The sequence below is a fragment of the Mrakia frigida genome (genome assembly GCF_051309035.1).
Source record: "Mrakia frigida strain ATCC 22029 unplaced genomic scaffold BDY24scaffold_39, whole genome shotgun sequence".
NCBI classification, from domain to species: domain Eukaryota; kingdom Fungi; phylum Basidiomycota; class Tremellomycetes; order Cystofilobasidiales; family Mrakiaceae; genus Mrakia; species Mrakia frigida.
The window spans coordinates 165,768-181,893 of NW_027481242.1; the positions used below are offsets into that span (position 1 = coordinate 165,768).

General features: G+C 54.4%; 5 protein-coding genes across 5 annotated transcripts; 3 read left to right on the top strand and 2 right to left on the bottom strand.

Annotated features, from left to right (window-relative positions):
* The first annotated feature begins 136 nt into the window (after positions 1–136).
* On the top strand, positions 137–4,906 carry BDY24DRAFT_402021 (P-loop containing nucleoside triphosphate hydrolase protein). Its single transcript, XM_076642150.1, has 13 exons — positions 137–249; positions 449–730; positions 834–1,250; positions 1,336–1,572; positions 1,657–1,891; positions 1,987–2,389; positions 2,478–2,653; positions 2,732–2,971; positions 3,058–3,189; positions 3,276–3,584; positions 3,673–3,805; positions 3,887–4,038; positions 4,116–4,906. The coding sequence occupies exons 2-13, from the start codon at positions 633–635 to the stop codon at positions 4,803–4,805; spliced, it is 3,222 nt and encodes a 1,073-aa protein (XP_076493003.1). The 5' UTR covers positions 137–249; positions 449–632; the 3' UTR covers positions 4,806–4,906.
* Positions 4,907–5,223: 317 nt separating this feature from the next.
* On the bottom strand, positions 5,224–8,162 carry BDY24DRAFT_402025 (O-fucosyltransferase family protein). The gene is made up of 9 exons (XM_076642151.1): positions 7,679–8,162; positions 6,863–7,387; positions 6,454–6,786; positions 6,250–6,368; positions 6,106–6,170; positions 5,902–6,021; positions 5,689–5,822; positions 5,588–5,605; positions 5,224–5,510 (listed from the first exon to the last, which is right to left on the bottom strand). The coding sequence occupies exons 1-9, from the start codon at positions 7,905–7,907 to the stop codon at positions 5,401–5,403; spliced, it is 1,653 nt and encodes a 550-aa protein (XP_076493004.1). The 5' UTR covers positions 7,908–8,162; the 3' UTR covers positions 5,224–5,400.
* A 585-nt stretch (positions 8,163–8,747) lies between these two features.
* BDY24DRAFT_402030 (uncharacterized protein) lies at positions 8,748–11,202 on the top strand. The gene is made up of 10 exons (XM_076642152.1): positions 8,748–9,248; positions 9,401–9,409; positions 9,519–9,532; positions 9,601–9,633; positions 9,704–9,778; positions 9,941–10,129; positions 10,219–10,496; positions 10,677–10,706; positions 10,869–10,940; positions 11,033–11,202. The coding sequence occupies exons 1-10, from the start codon at positions 8,990–8,992 to the stop codon at positions 11,055–11,057; spliced, it is 984 nt and encodes a 327-aa protein (XP_076493005.1). The 5' UTR covers positions 8,748–8,989; the 3' UTR covers positions 11,058–11,202.
* Positions 11,203–11,661: 459 nt separating this feature from the next.
* On the top strand, positions 11,662–13,377 carry BDY24DRAFT_418550 (uncharacterized protein; the record flags this gene model as incomplete). Its single annotated transcript, XM_076643866.1, has 9 exons — positions 11,662–11,808; positions 11,878–11,988; positions 12,057–12,098; positions 12,191–12,311; positions 12,398–12,458; positions 12,559–12,572; positions 12,663–12,867; positions 12,940–12,997; positions 13,090–13,377. The coding sequence occupies 9 exons, from the start codon at positions 11,662–11,664 to the stop codon at positions 13,375–13,377; spliced, it is 1,047 nt and encodes a 348-aa protein (XP_076493006.1).
* A 236-nt stretch (positions 13,378–13,613) lies between these two features.
* BDY24DRAFT_197455 (uncharacterized protein) lies at positions 13,614–15,716 on the bottom strand. Its single transcript, XM_076636443.1, has 9 exons — positions 15,559–15,716; positions 15,359–15,466; positions 15,017–15,241; positions 14,648–14,910; positions 14,547–14,562; positions 14,448–14,459; positions 14,262–14,381; positions 13,837–14,064; positions 13,614–13,744 (listed from the first exon to the last, which is right to left on the bottom strand). The coding sequence occupies exons 2-9, from the start codon at positions 15,422–15,424 to the stop codon at positions 13,730–13,732; spliced, it is 945 nt and encodes a 314-aa protein (XP_076493007.1). The 5' UTR covers positions 15,425–15,466; positions 15,559–15,716; the 3' UTR covers positions 13,614–13,729.
* Positions 15,717–16,126: the final 410 nt, after the last annotated feature.

Below are 16,126 nucleotides of genomic sequence, written 5' to 3' on the forward strand. Positions count from 1 at the left end.
AACAACAGCTCGTTCAGGAATCGCGAGACCCGCTTCTTCGCTCTCCATGAGCTCAAACACTTCGAATAGAAATCATCAACAACAACAGTCGACAGAGGAGGAACCAGCAGCAGCAGGACCTGTCAAAAGGACGAGGACGGTGGTTAAGCCTGCAGGAGGAGGAGGAACGGGAGGAGGAGGGAAGGAGAAGGAAGGAGGAGGAGGAGGGGAGGGAGAGAATGTAAACATTGAGGTCGTTGTACGATGTCGGTGAGTTGAAAAGTTTCATCGGTCGCTTTTATACTCTCGAGGCTGTATACTTCGAGGTCTTTCATCTCTGGGAGAGCTGGATGGACTCTATCGTTCGCTCCCGAAGGAGACGAGGGATGGGAAGGAGCTCTTTCCCTTTCCCTTTCGCATCCTTCTATCCCTTGCTGACTCTCAACCTCTTCGTCTCTCTCTCTCGCAGTGGTCGTTCCCCTAAAGAGATCGCCGAGAACTCGCCTATCATCGTCACCACCTCTGGAGCTGTAGGAGACTCTATCACCATCGAAACCGCTCCTCTCACCTCGGTCGTTCCTTCCCTCACCTCAACTCCAGCGACTCGAACCTATTCGTTCGATAAAGTCTTCGGTCCAGAAGCGGATCAGGCGATGGTCTACGATACCGTCGTCAAGGATACGTTGGACGAGGTCATGATGGGGTACAACTGTACCATCTTCGCGTATGGACAGACGGGGACGGGAAAGACGTGAGTTTCGAACGAGCTTGACTTCTCTCTTCTCTTCTCCCGTCCTGCCAAAAGAAGCTCGAGCTGACCTTGATCTCTCTTCTTAAACCCTCTTCTGCCTCAGGTACACCATGCAAGGAGACCTCACCCCTACCATCCTCGGAGCTCCCTCCTCGGAAGCCGGAATCGTTCCTCGAACCCTCCACCGACTCTTCTCCCTCCTCGAAGCCTCCCGCTCCGAATACTCGGTCAAGATCTCCTTCGTTGAGCTCTACAACGAGGAAATTCGAGATCTCCTCGTCGCCGATGCTTCCACTCACAACGCTGCCCCTGGAGCGACGTCGTTCGGAGGAGTAGGGAGTGCGGGAGCCATTCCTGGAGGACTCAAGATCTACGACGATCCCAACCCGAGGGGACGAGGAGTGGTGATTCAGGGACTGGAGGAGTGCTTGGTGAAGGATGCGAAGGATGGGATCATGCAGTTGAGGAAGGGAAGTGCGAGGAGAGAGACGGGGGAGACGTTGATGAACAAGTTCTCTTCGTGAGTCTCGGGTTTCGCCTTTCCTTCCCTCCGCTCTTTTCGTTTTGCAGTAAGCTGACCTCTCTTCGCATGCTTTTCCTTGCAGTCGATCCCACTCCATCTTCTCCATCACCGTCCACCTGAAGGAGTCGTCCCCGACGGGAGAGGATCTCCTCAAGGTCGGAAAGTTCAACCTCGTCGATCTCGCTGGATCAGAGAACATCGGTCGTTCCGGAGCCGAGGACATGCGAGCTAGGGAGGCTGGAATGATCAATCAGTCGCTTCTCACCCTCGGAAGGGTCATCAACGCGCTGGTCGATCGAGGCAAGCACGTTCCGTACAGGTGAGTCTCGTCTCGTCTCTTTCCCGCTCTCTTCCCTCCCTCCGCTGACTCGTTTTGCTCTTCTATCGAATGATCGTTTCGCAGAGAGTCCAAGCTCACTCGACTCCTCCAGGACTCGCTCGGAGGAAAGACCAAGACTCGATTGATCGCCACTATCTCCCCTTCGAGGTCCAACCTCGAGGAAACCCTCTCCACCATCGACTACGCTACCCGAGCGACGAGGATCCAGAACAAGCCCGAGATCAACCAGAGGATGACCAAGGGAGCTCTCATCAAGGAGTACGTGATGGAGATCGAACGGCTCAAGGCCGATCTGCTCGTACGTCTTGTTCCCTCCCCGTCGTCTCGTTTCGTCTCAGCTTCTCGTTTGCTAACGAACCGATTCCCTTTCGTTGTTCTTGTTTTGGACAACAGGCATCCCGGGAGAAGAACGGAGTCTTCCTCTCCCAAGAATCCTGGGCCGACCTCGCTTCGGAGAACGAGCTTCGAAAGACCCAAACCGAGGAGGCCAAGTCGCGTCAGATCATCCTCGAGACTCGACTCGCTGGACTCAAGACCGAACTCGAGGATCACCTCAAGATCTTCCTCGCTACCGAGTCGGAGCTCAAGCTTACCAAGGAGGAGGTCGTGGCGAAGGTCGAGGAGTTGGTGAGGAAGGAGCAGGAGTTGGAAGGGGTCAAGGAGGAGTTGGAGGTGGAGAAGGTTGTGAGTGAGGTGTTTGAGAAGGGGGAGAAGAGGTTGGATGGGGTTGCTGGAGGATTGAGGAGGTTGGCGAAGGAGAGTTTGGGAGATTTGGAGGGGGTGTTTAGCAAGCTTGGTGAGTCGGTCGTCGGTTTCTTCTTCGACGCGTTGGGCGGGACGGCTTGCTGACCTCTTGCTTCCTCGCTTCGTTCGCCTTTCCTCAGGTCGAAAGACGGACGTGATGGTCGCCAACTCGTCGGTCATTTCTTCGTACGGATCCTCGACCGCCCAGGCCACCATCGATCTCGCTTCCAGGCTCGAGGAGTTCCAGCAGACTCAGGAGCAGCTCGGTCAAGGGTTGATGGGGAGTGTCGAGCTTTTCCGAACAAGGAATGCTGAGGTGAGAATCCTCTTCTTCCTTCAACCTTTCCGCGTCTGCTCCGAAGCTGACTGTTCTCTTACCTCTCTCTCGCTGCAGAAACTCACCTCCCAACTAGCCATCCTCGACGAACACCTCGCATCGATCAACGCTGGGAGTGCCGCCCTCGGAACGATCATGGACGGATCCATCGAGGAGAGGTCTGCCTTCGTCTCGGTCGTCAACCAAGCTCGCTCGGCGATTCATGCTTCGTTGGGAACTTGGGCTCGAGGGTTCAAGGTGGAGATGGGGACGACGACGGACGCTTTGATGGTGAAGGCGGATGAGAGGTTGGAAGCTGTGAGTTCGACTTCTCTCGGACGCATCGTGAGTGTTGTGGAACCGAGCCGACTTCTCTCCATTTCTGGCTTGCTTCGATGATGCAGGTCTCGCGGCCTTTGAACGAGGCTGTCTCCTCGCTCGACTCGATGGTCGTTGACGTTCGAGATCACGTCCAGGCTCAGAAGCTCTCCCTCAACGCCAACACCGATCTTTTGGCCAGCGCTGTAGACGAGGAGGTAAGTTGCTCTCTTTTGCATCAGTCCTCTCACCTTCGAATATCTACTGAAGCTCCCTTTCTCGCTCGTTCGACTGCCTCTCTCAGATCCAACGCCTCTCCGACTCGGACACCTCCATCGCTTCCCTCATCGACTCCCAGAAGGCCGCTCTCCTCGACTTCCAAGCTCGAATCTCCTCCGTCGTCGCCGATTTCACCACTACCCAGACTCAGCAACTCGTCTCCGCTCGATCACAAGCTCAGGCTCAACGACAACTCAGCGAGAACCGGATACGGGCTATGCAGGTCGCTCATCAGCAGACGTCGTCGAAGGCTATCGAGAACGGTGTGAACTTGAGCTCGAGGCTGGATGAGCTGGAGAGTCGAGTTGCTAGGATATCGGAGTCTGGATCGCAGGTGAGTCTAGATGTCCTCTTTCGTGCTTTCTCTCAAACTGGGTTCTGACGACGCGTCTTCCTTCTTTCTTCTCCCTTTCCTCCTCCAGGCCATCACCGTCGCTTCCACTGATCTCAGGACTGGTCTCGCTAGCATTTCGGAGGTTGCAACCGCTTCTCTCGACGTTGAGATGGCCGACATCGAGCAGCACTTCGTCGAAATGGCCCAGGCATCGGAGAAGTGTGAGTTGGCTTCCTCTTCGTTTTCGAGCCTCTCTCTCACAACGAGTTCTGACTCTTAGGTTTTCCCTTCCTTCCTCACAGCCTCAAGCCGAGCTACCAAGTCTCACAAGAAGTTCAAGTCTGCTCTCCACTCCCTCGCCTCCGGATCCCAGGCGTCTCACTCGAACTCTCGTCAAGGTCTCGAGGAGGTTCGACTCGATGTCGAGCAGACGACTTCGCAGATCTCTTCTTCTGTGAGCACTCTTCTCTCTCCTCTGCATTCTCCTCCAGATCTCTCTGACGCTTCTTGTCTCCCTCCCTCGTCTTCCAGTACGCTTCAACCTCCTCCAACCTCCAATCCTTCCACTCCACCTCCTTCACCGCTCTCTCCAACCTTCGAGACTCGACCCACACCTTCCTCAACTCGGTAGCCGAGGACGTTCCTACCGGATCGACTCCTCGAAAACGTACGTGGGACGTCCAGGAGCACTGGGAGCGAAGCGGATCTCGATCAGACGTCGTCGAGAAGTACCAACGCGTCAAACTTCAGGGAGGATCGATGATGGGAGAGCTCCAGGAGGACGTCGACGACGATCTCGCTAGATCCGTTGGGAGCTCTTCGCAGGCTTCCACCCTTGGAGAACAACCTCAGCAGCTCGTCGATGGATACCAGAAGGCCAGGAACGGAGGAGGAGGGATGAGTGCGTCGTCGTCGAGAGGATCGTCGCCTTCGACGGAGGAGTTCGTTCAGCTCGCCGCCCCCGCTCCTCCTCCTCCCACCACCACTCTCGTCGTTCCTCAGCAACCTCCAACTCTCAAATCTTCTGCCTCGAGTGCGTCGCTCTCCTCGTCGATGAAGATGCCTTCCGGGAAGGGAGGGTTGAAGTCGTCGAAGGCTGCAGGAGGAGGAGAAGGGAGGGAACGAGCTCCCAGTGGGGAGGCTCTCATCGAGAGCAGGACCAACATCCCTCGGACCGGGGGAGGGACTATCGGACGAGGAGATGGGAGGAGGAGAGGTTGAGGGAGTCGTAGCTTTTCGTTTCCGGTTGTTCGTCCTTTCGTTCTTCTCTCCTTTTTGTTCACGCGCCACCCACTCTCTCTCTCTCTCTCTCTCTCTCTCTCCCTCTCTCTCTCTAGTTTGTTCGTTTATCTGAACTTGTATGTAGTTCGGGATACCTTGCTCTTCTTTCTCGATCTTTGACCCTTCACTCTCTCTTTCCTGTCTCCTGTGTTCGTTCTCTGGTTCTGCGTTTCTCGTTTCACTCCGGTGTTGCTGCCTGTCCGTTCTCGTTTCGCTTTCTCTTCGCCTTGCCCTTCCTTAGAAACCCTTGATATCCATCACGGTTTCGCTTCAATTCAGCAGATGGGAGAGAAGGGAGAAGGTTTTTGGCCGTGGCGGAGGAGAAAGGAGGGAGACAGCTTTGTCGCCGAGCGAGGCCTTGGAACAGACAGACATCTAGATACGAAACCCGAAGAAGTGATACAACCCTACGTGCGACGACAAGAAGGATAGATAAATATGTGACCGAAGAAAGAAGAGCCCAAGAAGGAGGGAGAAGGAAAATGATGCGACGACGGCGACGGAACCCCAAAGTCGAGAGAGAAGGCGAAGGTTTTTAAGAAGCCCCAGTGATAGGATCGTAAGGGTACCTACTCTCCAGCCCACTCGCCAACTCTGCTTCTCCTCCGTTCCAGTCTTCGACTCGGCGAGAGGCGAGGATGCTCACTGTTGAAACAAAAGCGCGTTTCGTTGGTGAGCGATGAAAACGAGAAGGGAAGAGAGAGAGAGAGAGAGAGATGTACTGGTGCTTCCGGAGGTACCTTTGAGAAGGAAGACGGAGAGAAGAAGCGAAGGTCAGTCTCGAAATGTAGGAGCGAGGGGAAGAGAAGCAACGTCGACTCACCAACAAATCCCTGCCCCATCGCCAACAGCACGTTGTCCACCAACGAGGGCCACCACCTCCCATGGATCTCAGCCGTCTTGAGCGCATCGTGGTCGACGAGGAACCATCCCAGAGCTGCGATCTCGGCGAGGTACCTTCGAACGAACCAAGACGAGACGAATCGGTCAGCTTCGGAAAGGAGAAAGACATTTCGTTCTCGTTCACTCGACTCACTCAGGATCCGACTCGTCCGTAGTAACGACAACAGGCCAATCTTTCACTCCAGGACGTCCGGCTTTGGCAAACCTGTGTCGGAACCCAGCGACGTGGTTGGCGAAGTGCTCGACGGCGAAGCTGAGGAAGAACAAACGAGGCCAGTCAGTTCAGACGACGGCGACGACGACGACGACAACGAGACGAGAAGGCAAGGGAACGGACCAGGGTACCGCGTATGCAGGACAACTTCTCAAGAAGTCGGTTCGTCGGATGTGAACGGTGAGGATCTGAAGGAGGGAAAGGAACGAAGGAGGTTCAGCGATGCGCTCGAACGAAAGAAGACAGAGAGGGAAGAAGTCGGCTCACGTTTGGGATTCTCGCAATTCTGCTCAGCCCGAGTACCTTTCGAAGGATGTCCGTCGAGATCTTCTCGAGCTCAGGGTTCCAATGAGCGTGTTGACCGACTGACCACCAAGCTCCAGCATCTACGAGAAGGAAGAAGAAACGAAACGAAAAAGTCAGCTCGACGCGTCTCGTCTTGTTCTTTCTCCTGATCCAAACCCGACGCACCTCTAGACAGCGGAGGTTTCGTCTCGTAGGCCTCCCTGACTTCCTCTCCCTTGTCCGAAGCGTAGTAGAGGATATCGACGCAGGTGATCGTTCCAGGCTGGACGTTGGGCTCGATCCAGTCTGTTGCCGATCCAAACCAATCCTCCCTCGTTTCGTTCTGACCCCAGGAGGTGATCATCTCGTCGACTTCTCCGTTCCTGAAGTTGAGATACTCCTCTCGGAGGCGGTTCTGCGGAGGCGAGAGGAGGTTGGCGAGGGAAGGGAGAAGCATGTGTTTGGGCATGCGGTCGGTCCGAGAGAAGATGGAGAGAGGGAGGGGAGTGAAGACCGGATCTGAGGACGAACGAAGGAAGGGAGAAGGTCAGAAACCCGAGGAGAGACGGCTTTGAGTAGTTGGTGTTTCGCTCACCGATGTTGTAATAGGAAGGAACGTAACCCCTCCCTGTGTTCCCCCCCTTTGAGACACTCATCCAAGACGACCAACAGCCAATCTTCTCTGGTTCCAACCCCATCTCCTGAGCCAAAGGTCTCTCCTGCCGCTGCCATCCACCCTTCCTGATCTCCGTCCTTTCCTCTTCCGACTTCCACTCGTCCTCCAACCATCCTCCCGTTCCTCGACCCGTGAATCCTTCCTTCAATTCAGCCCACTCGACGAGTCCCCATCCCAGATCCTCCGCGAGTCGATCGACGTCGAAGACTTGAGAGAAGCGAAGAACGGGAGCTGGAGGAAGATCGGCTGCTCCACTCGAGTGATCTCCGCTGAGATGACTGAAGTGAGGGTAGAAGGGAGGGAGGACGGGGGTGTATGCGGTTGAAGGAGAGTTGGTTCGGAGGAGGAAAGCGAGGTGAAGGAGGTTGAACTGGGTGAGGATTTGGTTGTTGAGACCCGAGTGGTGGAAGGAAGTGATGTAGTGATGGTCGGGGAGGAGGTTTTCTGTTCAGTGGAAGTAGCAGAAGAAAGGAAGAAGGAGGGAGAGAGAGGTCAGCAAAAACGAGGAGCGAAAGGGATCTCGAGCTCGATGCAAAAGCTCTCGAGGACTCCTCCTTCTTGTGAGTCCTGTTTGGCAGCGACCACCAAAGGCGGAGTTTATGCCTTTGCGATGAGACTGCCGTGATTGAAACTCCCGAGGAGCCGTTCTGAGAAGACGTTTCCCATAGAGATAGAGAGGGAAGGAGGAGGGGGAGGAGGAGGAGGAGAGGGAAGAGGAAGGGATATCGAGCTGACCTGTATGACTCTCGTTCAGCCCTCTCCTCCCTCCCTTCTTGATCAAGCCTTCACTCGCCTTCGCTCGTTTGCTCCAACTCCAAGACTGAGCCTGCGTTCCGCTAGTAGATCCTGGTACTCCAAACGTGAAAGGGTAGAGGACCAAGACGCAGAGGAGGAGCGCTAGCCATCCCTTGTTCGACCGCTTTGCGACGACGGAGAGCCAAGGGCTGAGAAAGGGCGAAGCCATACGACGAACGGGAGGAAGGTTCTGTTGAGGAGAGAGAACGTCGAAGGAAGAGCTCGTCCAAAAGGGCGGCGGAGAAGGAAGGAGGTTGTTGGACGTTGGAAGGCGAAAGAGAAAGAGACAGCGGAGACGCGGGAGGAGGCGTTGGGGGCATTAGAGCTTGTTCCCCCCTCCCTCCCTTGGAACCGAGCAAGGGAAACAGAGGGAAAGGAGGAGCTGTAACGAGACGAAGATGAAGATGGAAGGGCTTAGTAGTAGGTGGTAAAATCCCTTCCCTTCAGCAAAGAGCAGGTCGGCCGAGCGAAAAGTTCAGTCGCGTCGCGTCGAGCAAAGGGAAGGATAAGAGATCGGTTGATTCACTCCTGCTCCTGTTCACACAAGGGAGACCGAAGAAGGCTCCATCCACTCACTCCTGGAGCTCGACTTTGTCCGTATCGATTCAGTTCAGCTTCAAGAGAGGAGCGACTGAACGCGTCGCCGGACGAGCTCAGCACCAAGCAGAACTTCACTCTTCTCCCCGTCTTCTTGACAGAAGCTTCTCGTCGTGGTATCTCAGTTGGTTCCCTCTCCACGCTTTCCCTCGTCAAACTCAAAACCTGCCCAGGTGCGATCACTTTTCTCGCTTTGAAAACGCCTCCGTTCCTCGCCTCGAATTCCGAAACTGGGTTCGAGCTCATCGTTTCCTTCCCTTCCCTTCCCTCCAACCAGCTCCCTCTTTCCTCCCCCCCTTCCCCCCAAAACCTCTTCTTTGCTCCTACAGGGATGATCTCTGTATCCAGAGGCAAAGTCGTCGTTGCAAGTTTTCTTCTGGTCGCCCTTTCGGCCTCGCTCTTCCTCCTCAACGACTTTGGGTCTTCGTCGACGAGGTGAGCTTCGATTCTTTCCCTTGCCTCCCTTCTTGCTCTATCCATCGCCTCCCAGTTCTCTTTACTCGCTAATCAACACTCTTCTAACCCTCTCCTCTCTCTTCCAGCCTCAACTCTGCCCTCGACTCCCTTTCCTCGACCTTCTCCTCCGGCTCCTCCTCCGTCCCTCCTCGTCGATGTCCTTCCTCCTGCCCTTCGGACCCTTACACCTCCCCAGGAATGATCCACTTTGGTATAAATCGCACGGAAACTCGATGGGTCCCCTTCCCTAAGAGTCCTATACCCCTCGCGGAGGGAATAGAAGGAGGAGACGGACCAGGAGGAGGAGAGAGGGAGCTTCTTCTAAGCGAGATGGAATTGGAGGAGAAGGTCGCGGAGGACGTGCTGGAGAGGGCTGGACCCCCGTATTTGAGGTGGTTGGTAGATGGCCAGTTGGAGAGGTTGGAGTTCTTGAGGGGGAGGAGCATTGTGCTGATTGGTGAGTCTTTTGAGAAGAAGGGAAAAGAGGAGAGAGGACGGGGGAGGGAAGGAGGGAGGGAGGAAGGACGGCTCGAAGAGTTTGGGAGAGCTGATGCAAGAGGGTAGAAGAGAGCTGACTACGTTCATTTGTTTGATCTATGATCCCATCAGGCTCTAGTCGTGAGTTCATCTGAGAAACTGCTCGCTTTTGGAAGGAGGAGCGAGAGAAGAGCTCGAATTCGGCGACATCGAGGGCTGATCTCTTCCGTTCTTCTTTCTCGCTGCTTAGACGATAGGAACAACGTGAGTCGTCCTTGATTAAGGTCTTGAAGAGCTCGAACTGAATCGTTTCGCTTTATCCGGTCCCGCAGGTCGATCAGGTGTGTCAGGAGACGAAGGGAAACGTGAGCGTCTCGTCTCCCTCCCGTTTGCCTCTCGACTTCCTTGCTTAATCTTGCGTTTTGCTTCTCACAGTACGTGTCTTGGGGAGGTCATACTGGAGGAGTCTGCACCGTACCTCAACTCAACCTTACCATCGCCAACTGGTTCGTCCATCTTCTTTTTCTCTCGTTCACCCTTCCGCCACGACGACGCGTCGAAACTCGAGCTGACCTTCTTCCCTCCTTCTTGCAGGTTCACGTGAGTCTCACTTGCTGTTCCAAACCTTACATTTATTTCTCTCCCTCCTGTCTAATCTTTGTTATTCCTCTCAGGTACGGAATGGTCGACACGGAGCAAGCGTTCGAGGACTGGAGAGGAAAGTGGGAGTCTAAACCCGGAGTGTTCGCCAACCGAGTCACGGAAGTCTTCATCCCCAAAATGGCAGAAGCTGGTCTTCTGAGGAAACCCGATCTCGTTATCATGGCTTCCCTCTTCTGGGACGATAGCTTCCTCGGCTGGGTTTGTCCTTCCGCTCCTCTCTCGTTCCTTTGCTCTCTCTCGAACTGACAACGTCTTCGCTTCTCGGTTTCCTTCTTCTTACCGACCAGAACCGAGGCAACGCCAACTTCACGTCCGTTCAGCAACACGGCTGGACCTTCCAGGAGATGAGCTGGCATCGCTCGAGGGTTCATTCGACGATCCTCTCGATTCGACAGCATTGGGGGAACGACCTTCCGCTGATGTTCAGGACGCGTCAACTGAGGAAGAGGGACGATCACTGGTCGCTGCTCAAGATCTTCCAGCTCGATCAGAGCTGTAGAGCGGTGGCTAAGGAGTTGGACGTGAAGCTGTTCACCTGGGGCGGGAAGCTCGAGGGGTTCTCGGAGTGAGTCTGGGTCGTTGAAGGAGAGCGGTTGAACTAGGCTTGTGACCGGCTTTCCTTCGTCTTCCGGTTTTCGGACGGTGGGCCAGCCAACGAGACGGGATCGGGAGCGGATGATTACGAGCCTACGCAGGGTTGAATCGAAGCTGACTTCCTTTGCTCCTTCTCTTTCTTCGATGTCAGATACTACGACGGCGACCAACACTTCTCTTTGTGAGTGCTTCTCAATGTCTTTCTCCATCTCTTGAAACTGAACTAGTCCTCGTTTGTCCCCTTCTCTGGCTCTTCCCTTTGCAGAGGTGAGTCTCGACGCGTCTCTCCTTCCTTCCCCTCCTCGCTTCTCTCGCTCATCCCTTCCTCTCTTTCTTCCCTTGCAGGTCCATCGACCTACATCTTTGGAGACATGTTGTTCTTCTATCTGCATCGAGCGATTACGGAGGGCTGTTGGTTCGTTTCTTCCTCTCTTTCCCTTCGACGCGTCCTTCCTTTCGACTCGAACTCGAACTCACTCTCCGTTTGTTCTTCTTTCATGTGCTCAGGGGATGCCATCAGTGGGACGACTAAGTTCTACATCCTGCTTCACGATCTCTGCTCTTTCATCTCGCTTATTTATCTCAGTCGTTTTAGATCTCTCATTGTTTTTCCGTTCGCTCTTCGATTTCGAACGTCGTCGTTTTTTGTATACCTATCAATTCGCTCTTTTCACCTCGCTCTCGTCTTTCCCTTCAGCCTCAAAAACTTCCGTGGGTCTCAGATCAGCGTGAGTCGAGCTCGACGAAAAAGGCGCGGTCAAACAAAAAGTCTCGACGCGTCGTCCGGCCCGTTTCCTCCTACCCCTTTTCCCCACGACCTTCCTTCCTCGGTTCCAGTCCTGGAATCGATTCAGCGGAGAAGGGGGAAAGAACGGACGAGCTGTTGAAGGGTAGACAGGTGAAACCAAAACAGGAGAAGAAGACTGACTCGCTTTTCCTGTCCTTCTCTCTTCCTTTCGAGTCTTTCTTCTGGAACCAAACGCCTACCCATCGTTCACCGCCATCCTTTAGCACCATTCCTTTCGCCTCACGCTTGACTCTCCCTTCTCTTCGCAAACACTTTTCCTTCCTCGACCTTTCTCGCACACCGGTCGACCTTTCCTCCGCTCTTTTTCACGCCTTCCTTCCTTCTCGAAATGGTCCACCTTTCACCCAATACGGACGCCGAAAGCCATCTCAGCATCCCCTACTACACCCTCCAAATTATCTCCATCGTTCTCCTCGTCGGTCTACTGGTCGTCTTCATCCTTCAATCGAAAAAGCGCCATCCGACCCTGTGGAACGTGAGCTCGCGATTTTTGTGCGCTTCCTTCCTTCCTCGTTCAAGCTGATCATTCGCCGCGTTTTACTAGCTCATCATATCTCTCATAGTCGATAGTGCTTTTCATTGCGCTACCTTGGGCAGCAAAGGTCTCCTCTCAACTCCTTTGGCCGTTCTCTCGACCGTGACGGCGATCTCAGGAGTGAGTCGAGAACTTCTTCGCTCTGCTTGATCTTCAAAGTCTCACTCAAAACTTCTTTATATTTCCAGATCCTCGCTACGCTCGGCTGCTTCGCCGCCATCATCCTCAGAGTGAGAGCAAGTGGGAACCACGAAAAGGTGTCGCGTCGGATCGAATCGAAGGCTGACCTCGCTAATCTTTCTTTGTTCTTTTCCTCTCGAAGGCTTGGGTCGTCGTGGTAGCGGAGAGATCAGCGATGGTCAAATGGGAGTCTCTCATGAACAGATCCCTCGTAATCGTCCCTTGGGCAGCTTGTGGTTTGATGGTTGATTGGGAGCACGATTGTGAGACCTGAGACCTCTTCTCCTCGCCCTTCTCTCCCCCCTCTCCCTCACGCTGAGCCACTCTCCTTGCTGCTTTCAGCCCACAGCTCTTCATCCCGAGAACATAGAAGCCACCGTCTTTGGAGCGTACAATCTCGACGACCGAGTGTGAGTTGATCTCGAGAGCGGTCCGGTCTCGCAACCGTTTTGACGCGTCGTCTCTTTTCTCGTCTGTCTCGCAGGACGTACGTCTCTCGAGCGATTGCAGCCCTCTTCCTCCTGGTCGCTGTTGTTTTCGAAGGCGAGTCTCATCATTCTATCTCTTCTTGACGTCCTCTCGTGCTGAATGGGGACGTGCTCCTCTTGCTGCAGGGTGGACGATCGTCGCGTGCGTTCTTCAACCTCGACTCCTCCGAGGAGAGAGCGGTGACTCTCAGATCTCTTCCAACGCTCGGTACACCCATGGGACGTCTCCCTTCGACCTCGGTTTCACCGCTCGAGTCCTCTTCTTTGGGCTGTACGCTGCGGTTGGTTTGGTCTTCGCCGTCGTCTCGTTGCTGATCAGCAGTCCTGCGCCGTGCGTCCATCTCTCACTCTGTTTCTCTTACCTATTCTCCGAGGCTGACGAGCTTGTCTTCCTGAAACTCAGAGCATTCTATCAAGCAGTGGGAGGGATCGTCGCCGTGATCGTTTTCGGAACACAACGAGTGAGTTCGACGCGTCGATTTTTTCCCTCGTCTTCTCCATCGCCCCCCAGACTGATGCATCTCCGTCTTACCATTCTCGTTGGGTTGATCAGGATATACTCCAATTCCTTCACATCCTCCCCTCCAGCGACCTCCATCTTCCAACCACCTCCCAGGCTCTTCACTCCTCCGCCAATCTTCGCTCGACCTCATCCCGCAAAGACGAGCTCGCCATGGACGATCTTCAGTCTCCATCTTCCAACAACGCTTCGAGAACATCCGTTCAGACGGTGGTGACAGTGTTGAAGGATGGGGGAGAGCAACAGGAAGCGGGGGATGAGTTCTGCGTCGAGGTGCTGCAGAGGGAGAACGCAAGAAGAGGCCGTCCTTGGTCTCAGTAGCTTTCGCTCCTTTTTACCTTCACGGCGGCTCGAAGGTTGATAATGATGCACGAATATTTACATTGCGTCCACCTCAGGAGGAGGAGGGTGGGCTTTGGACGAAAGCGAGATCGAGGGAGGCCCGATGAAGGTCGAACAAAGACGCGAAGAAGGAAAGCGGTATACTGTCGATGCGAAGGAGAGATGTCTAAGTAACAACATACAAATTGAAATATAATTGAAGTATCGAGTGAGAGCTGTAGATGTACGATGACAAGTCGACGAAGAGGAACCCAAAACGAAAGGAAGGAAACGCGACGCGAAGATCAGCGTCTGGAGCGAAACAGAGAGTGCGATAAAGGAGTCTAGTGTATTATAGTATGAGTTCCTGTAGAATCCAAGAGCGTAGCATGTAGAATAGGAGGTCAGCATTCGAACGAAGCAGAAGAGGGACGCAGAGAAACGACGCAAACGACTCACCCTCCTCTTTGCCTCCCCCACCCAATCTGTCTCCGCCTCCATCTTCTCAGCCATCAAACCCTTCCAGTCTCTATTCAGCCACTCCATGACCCTCCTGTTCATCGCATCCTGCCTCATCGCTTCCGGAATGAATCGCTCGTGAGCCGTGATGGCTTTCCTCAGAGCCTCGATGAGTTGGTCGTCTGCTACGAGAGCATCTGCTCGATCCGATTGAGGAACGTTGTAGACCTGGGAAAGCGAAGAGAAAAAAACTTTCAGCTAACGAAGTGCTGAAGAGAAGGAGAGGGATGAAAGTCTTCCAGCGTGCGGAAGGCCTGAGCCCTCGAGACAACGTCGAGCTTAGTCAAGCCTCTCTCACTGCACCATATCTCCTCCCTTCTACGTCTCCCGAAGCCCCTCCTTCTTCAATCTCAGGGATGACTCACGTGAGGTTCCGGGAGAGCTCCGACGTGCGGGTGTTGAGAACGAGCGATTCGAATGGTGCCGTCGTCTTCGAGGTGAGTCTTGACGGGGTTGAGGAATGGGGTTCCGTAGCAGAGTCCGTACTGACAGAAACAAAAGGGATGATTAGTTTGGAAAGAGGAGAGGGAAGGAGGGAGAGAAAGACGAACCCAGGGAGTTGGCTGTTTTCGACGCGACGCGAAGAAAGAGAGAAAGAGATCGCCGAGGTCAGATCGGGGGTGATGCTCTCAAGATTCGCGCGCACTCACACTGATAGGAGGATCTCTAGGATACACGAAAGCAGAGAACGAAAGGAAGGTCAGCAACGGCCTACAAGCTCTACTCCTCGAGAGGTGAAAACACAACTCACCCGAGTCCAACTATCGCCAAACTCTGCCCAATCTCCCTCTCAAACTCCTCCTTCCCGAACAAAGGACCTGTTTTGATCGACCGCAAGTTCCTGATCCCAGGGAACACATCTCCCTCGTTGAAAGCACTGACGAACTCGACGTTCAACTCCTGAGAAGCTCGAACCCAGACGTCGCGTGAGTAGGGATAAAACTGAGCGGTGAAGAACTTGGAGAGTTTTCCGAGGATCCAGACTTGACGGGGACGACCCTCGGTAGGGACGAACTAGAGGAGTGAGAGCGAAGAAGCGAGCGAAAGGTGAGAAATGGAGGGAGACGAGGGAAAGAAAGTGAGCTCGAGCTCGAACGAAGCGACGAATAGAAGTACGTACAGGTCTCTTCATACACTCATCCTCGATCGAGTACCCGATATAGGTGTTGTTCTGGTTCCTGATGTCCTCCGGTACGAGAGCCCACTCGGCGTGATCCTTAGGAAGAGGAGCGTCGCGTCCGAAGAACTGAGGGATGAAGAGGTCTTGGATCGGCACTCCTCGAGGGTTTCCTGTAGACTTGAGGCAGCTTCCTTCCCAATCGTGCCAACATTCGTCGTACTGACGCTGCGATCAGAGAACGGAGAGAACAAGGAGGTGTCGATGGAGGGAGGGAGGGACGGGTTGAGTGAGCTAAAGCGGTCTTCGACGAGGGAGGAGAGAGAGCGAGAGGAGGGAGCGAACAGCTGAGACGATGGTAGCTTTGATGAGGTCGGGGAACATGTTGTAGAATCCGACGACTTGATCCATGCCTCTAGCGAAGAGGTAGGTGACTCCCAGTTCATCGAAAGTCTTGAGTCTTTGAAGAACGAGAGGAACCGAGAGGGAACCATCAGCTCGGAGCTCAAGGGACGACGAGAGCGGAGCTTCTTCGATGAACTCACATCGACCTAGCGAAGATTCTCTCTCCTCCCGGCACTCCCACAAAGGCCTTCCTGTAGTCTGCTTCCTCGAGGATGACGATCTTGTCCTGATTCGGGCTGAAGGCAGGGGAGGAGGGAAGGTCAGCTCGAGCAGCTCGTCGATGGGGCTTTCCTCGTCTTCACTCGTTTGAAGCAGCACTCACCCACAAAATCTTGAAACACCCGTTTCCCTCTTTTCTGGAGGCGCCAGGAAGGTTTTGAGCGGGGAAAGGTGCAGCCGAAGAAGGGAGACCAACGCCCGCTCTTCCCTCTCTCGATCCCACGAACCCGCCCCCCAAGAAAAACGCCTTCTCCTTGTTCCCTTCGTCTCTCTGAAATTGCGAACCTTCCCTTCCTTCACCTTCAACCTCAACAACCTCCTTCCTTCCTCCTATCTTCCTCCCCCTTTTCATTATCTTCGGAACAAATGATCAACGTTCGGCTCCCAGCTGCTCGGCCCCTAATCGTAGCCCTCCTCCTGCTGGCCCTCGTCTCCCTTCAGTTCGGCGGCGGTTCCTCGTGGACTTCAGGACGCGTGGGAGGAGGGAAT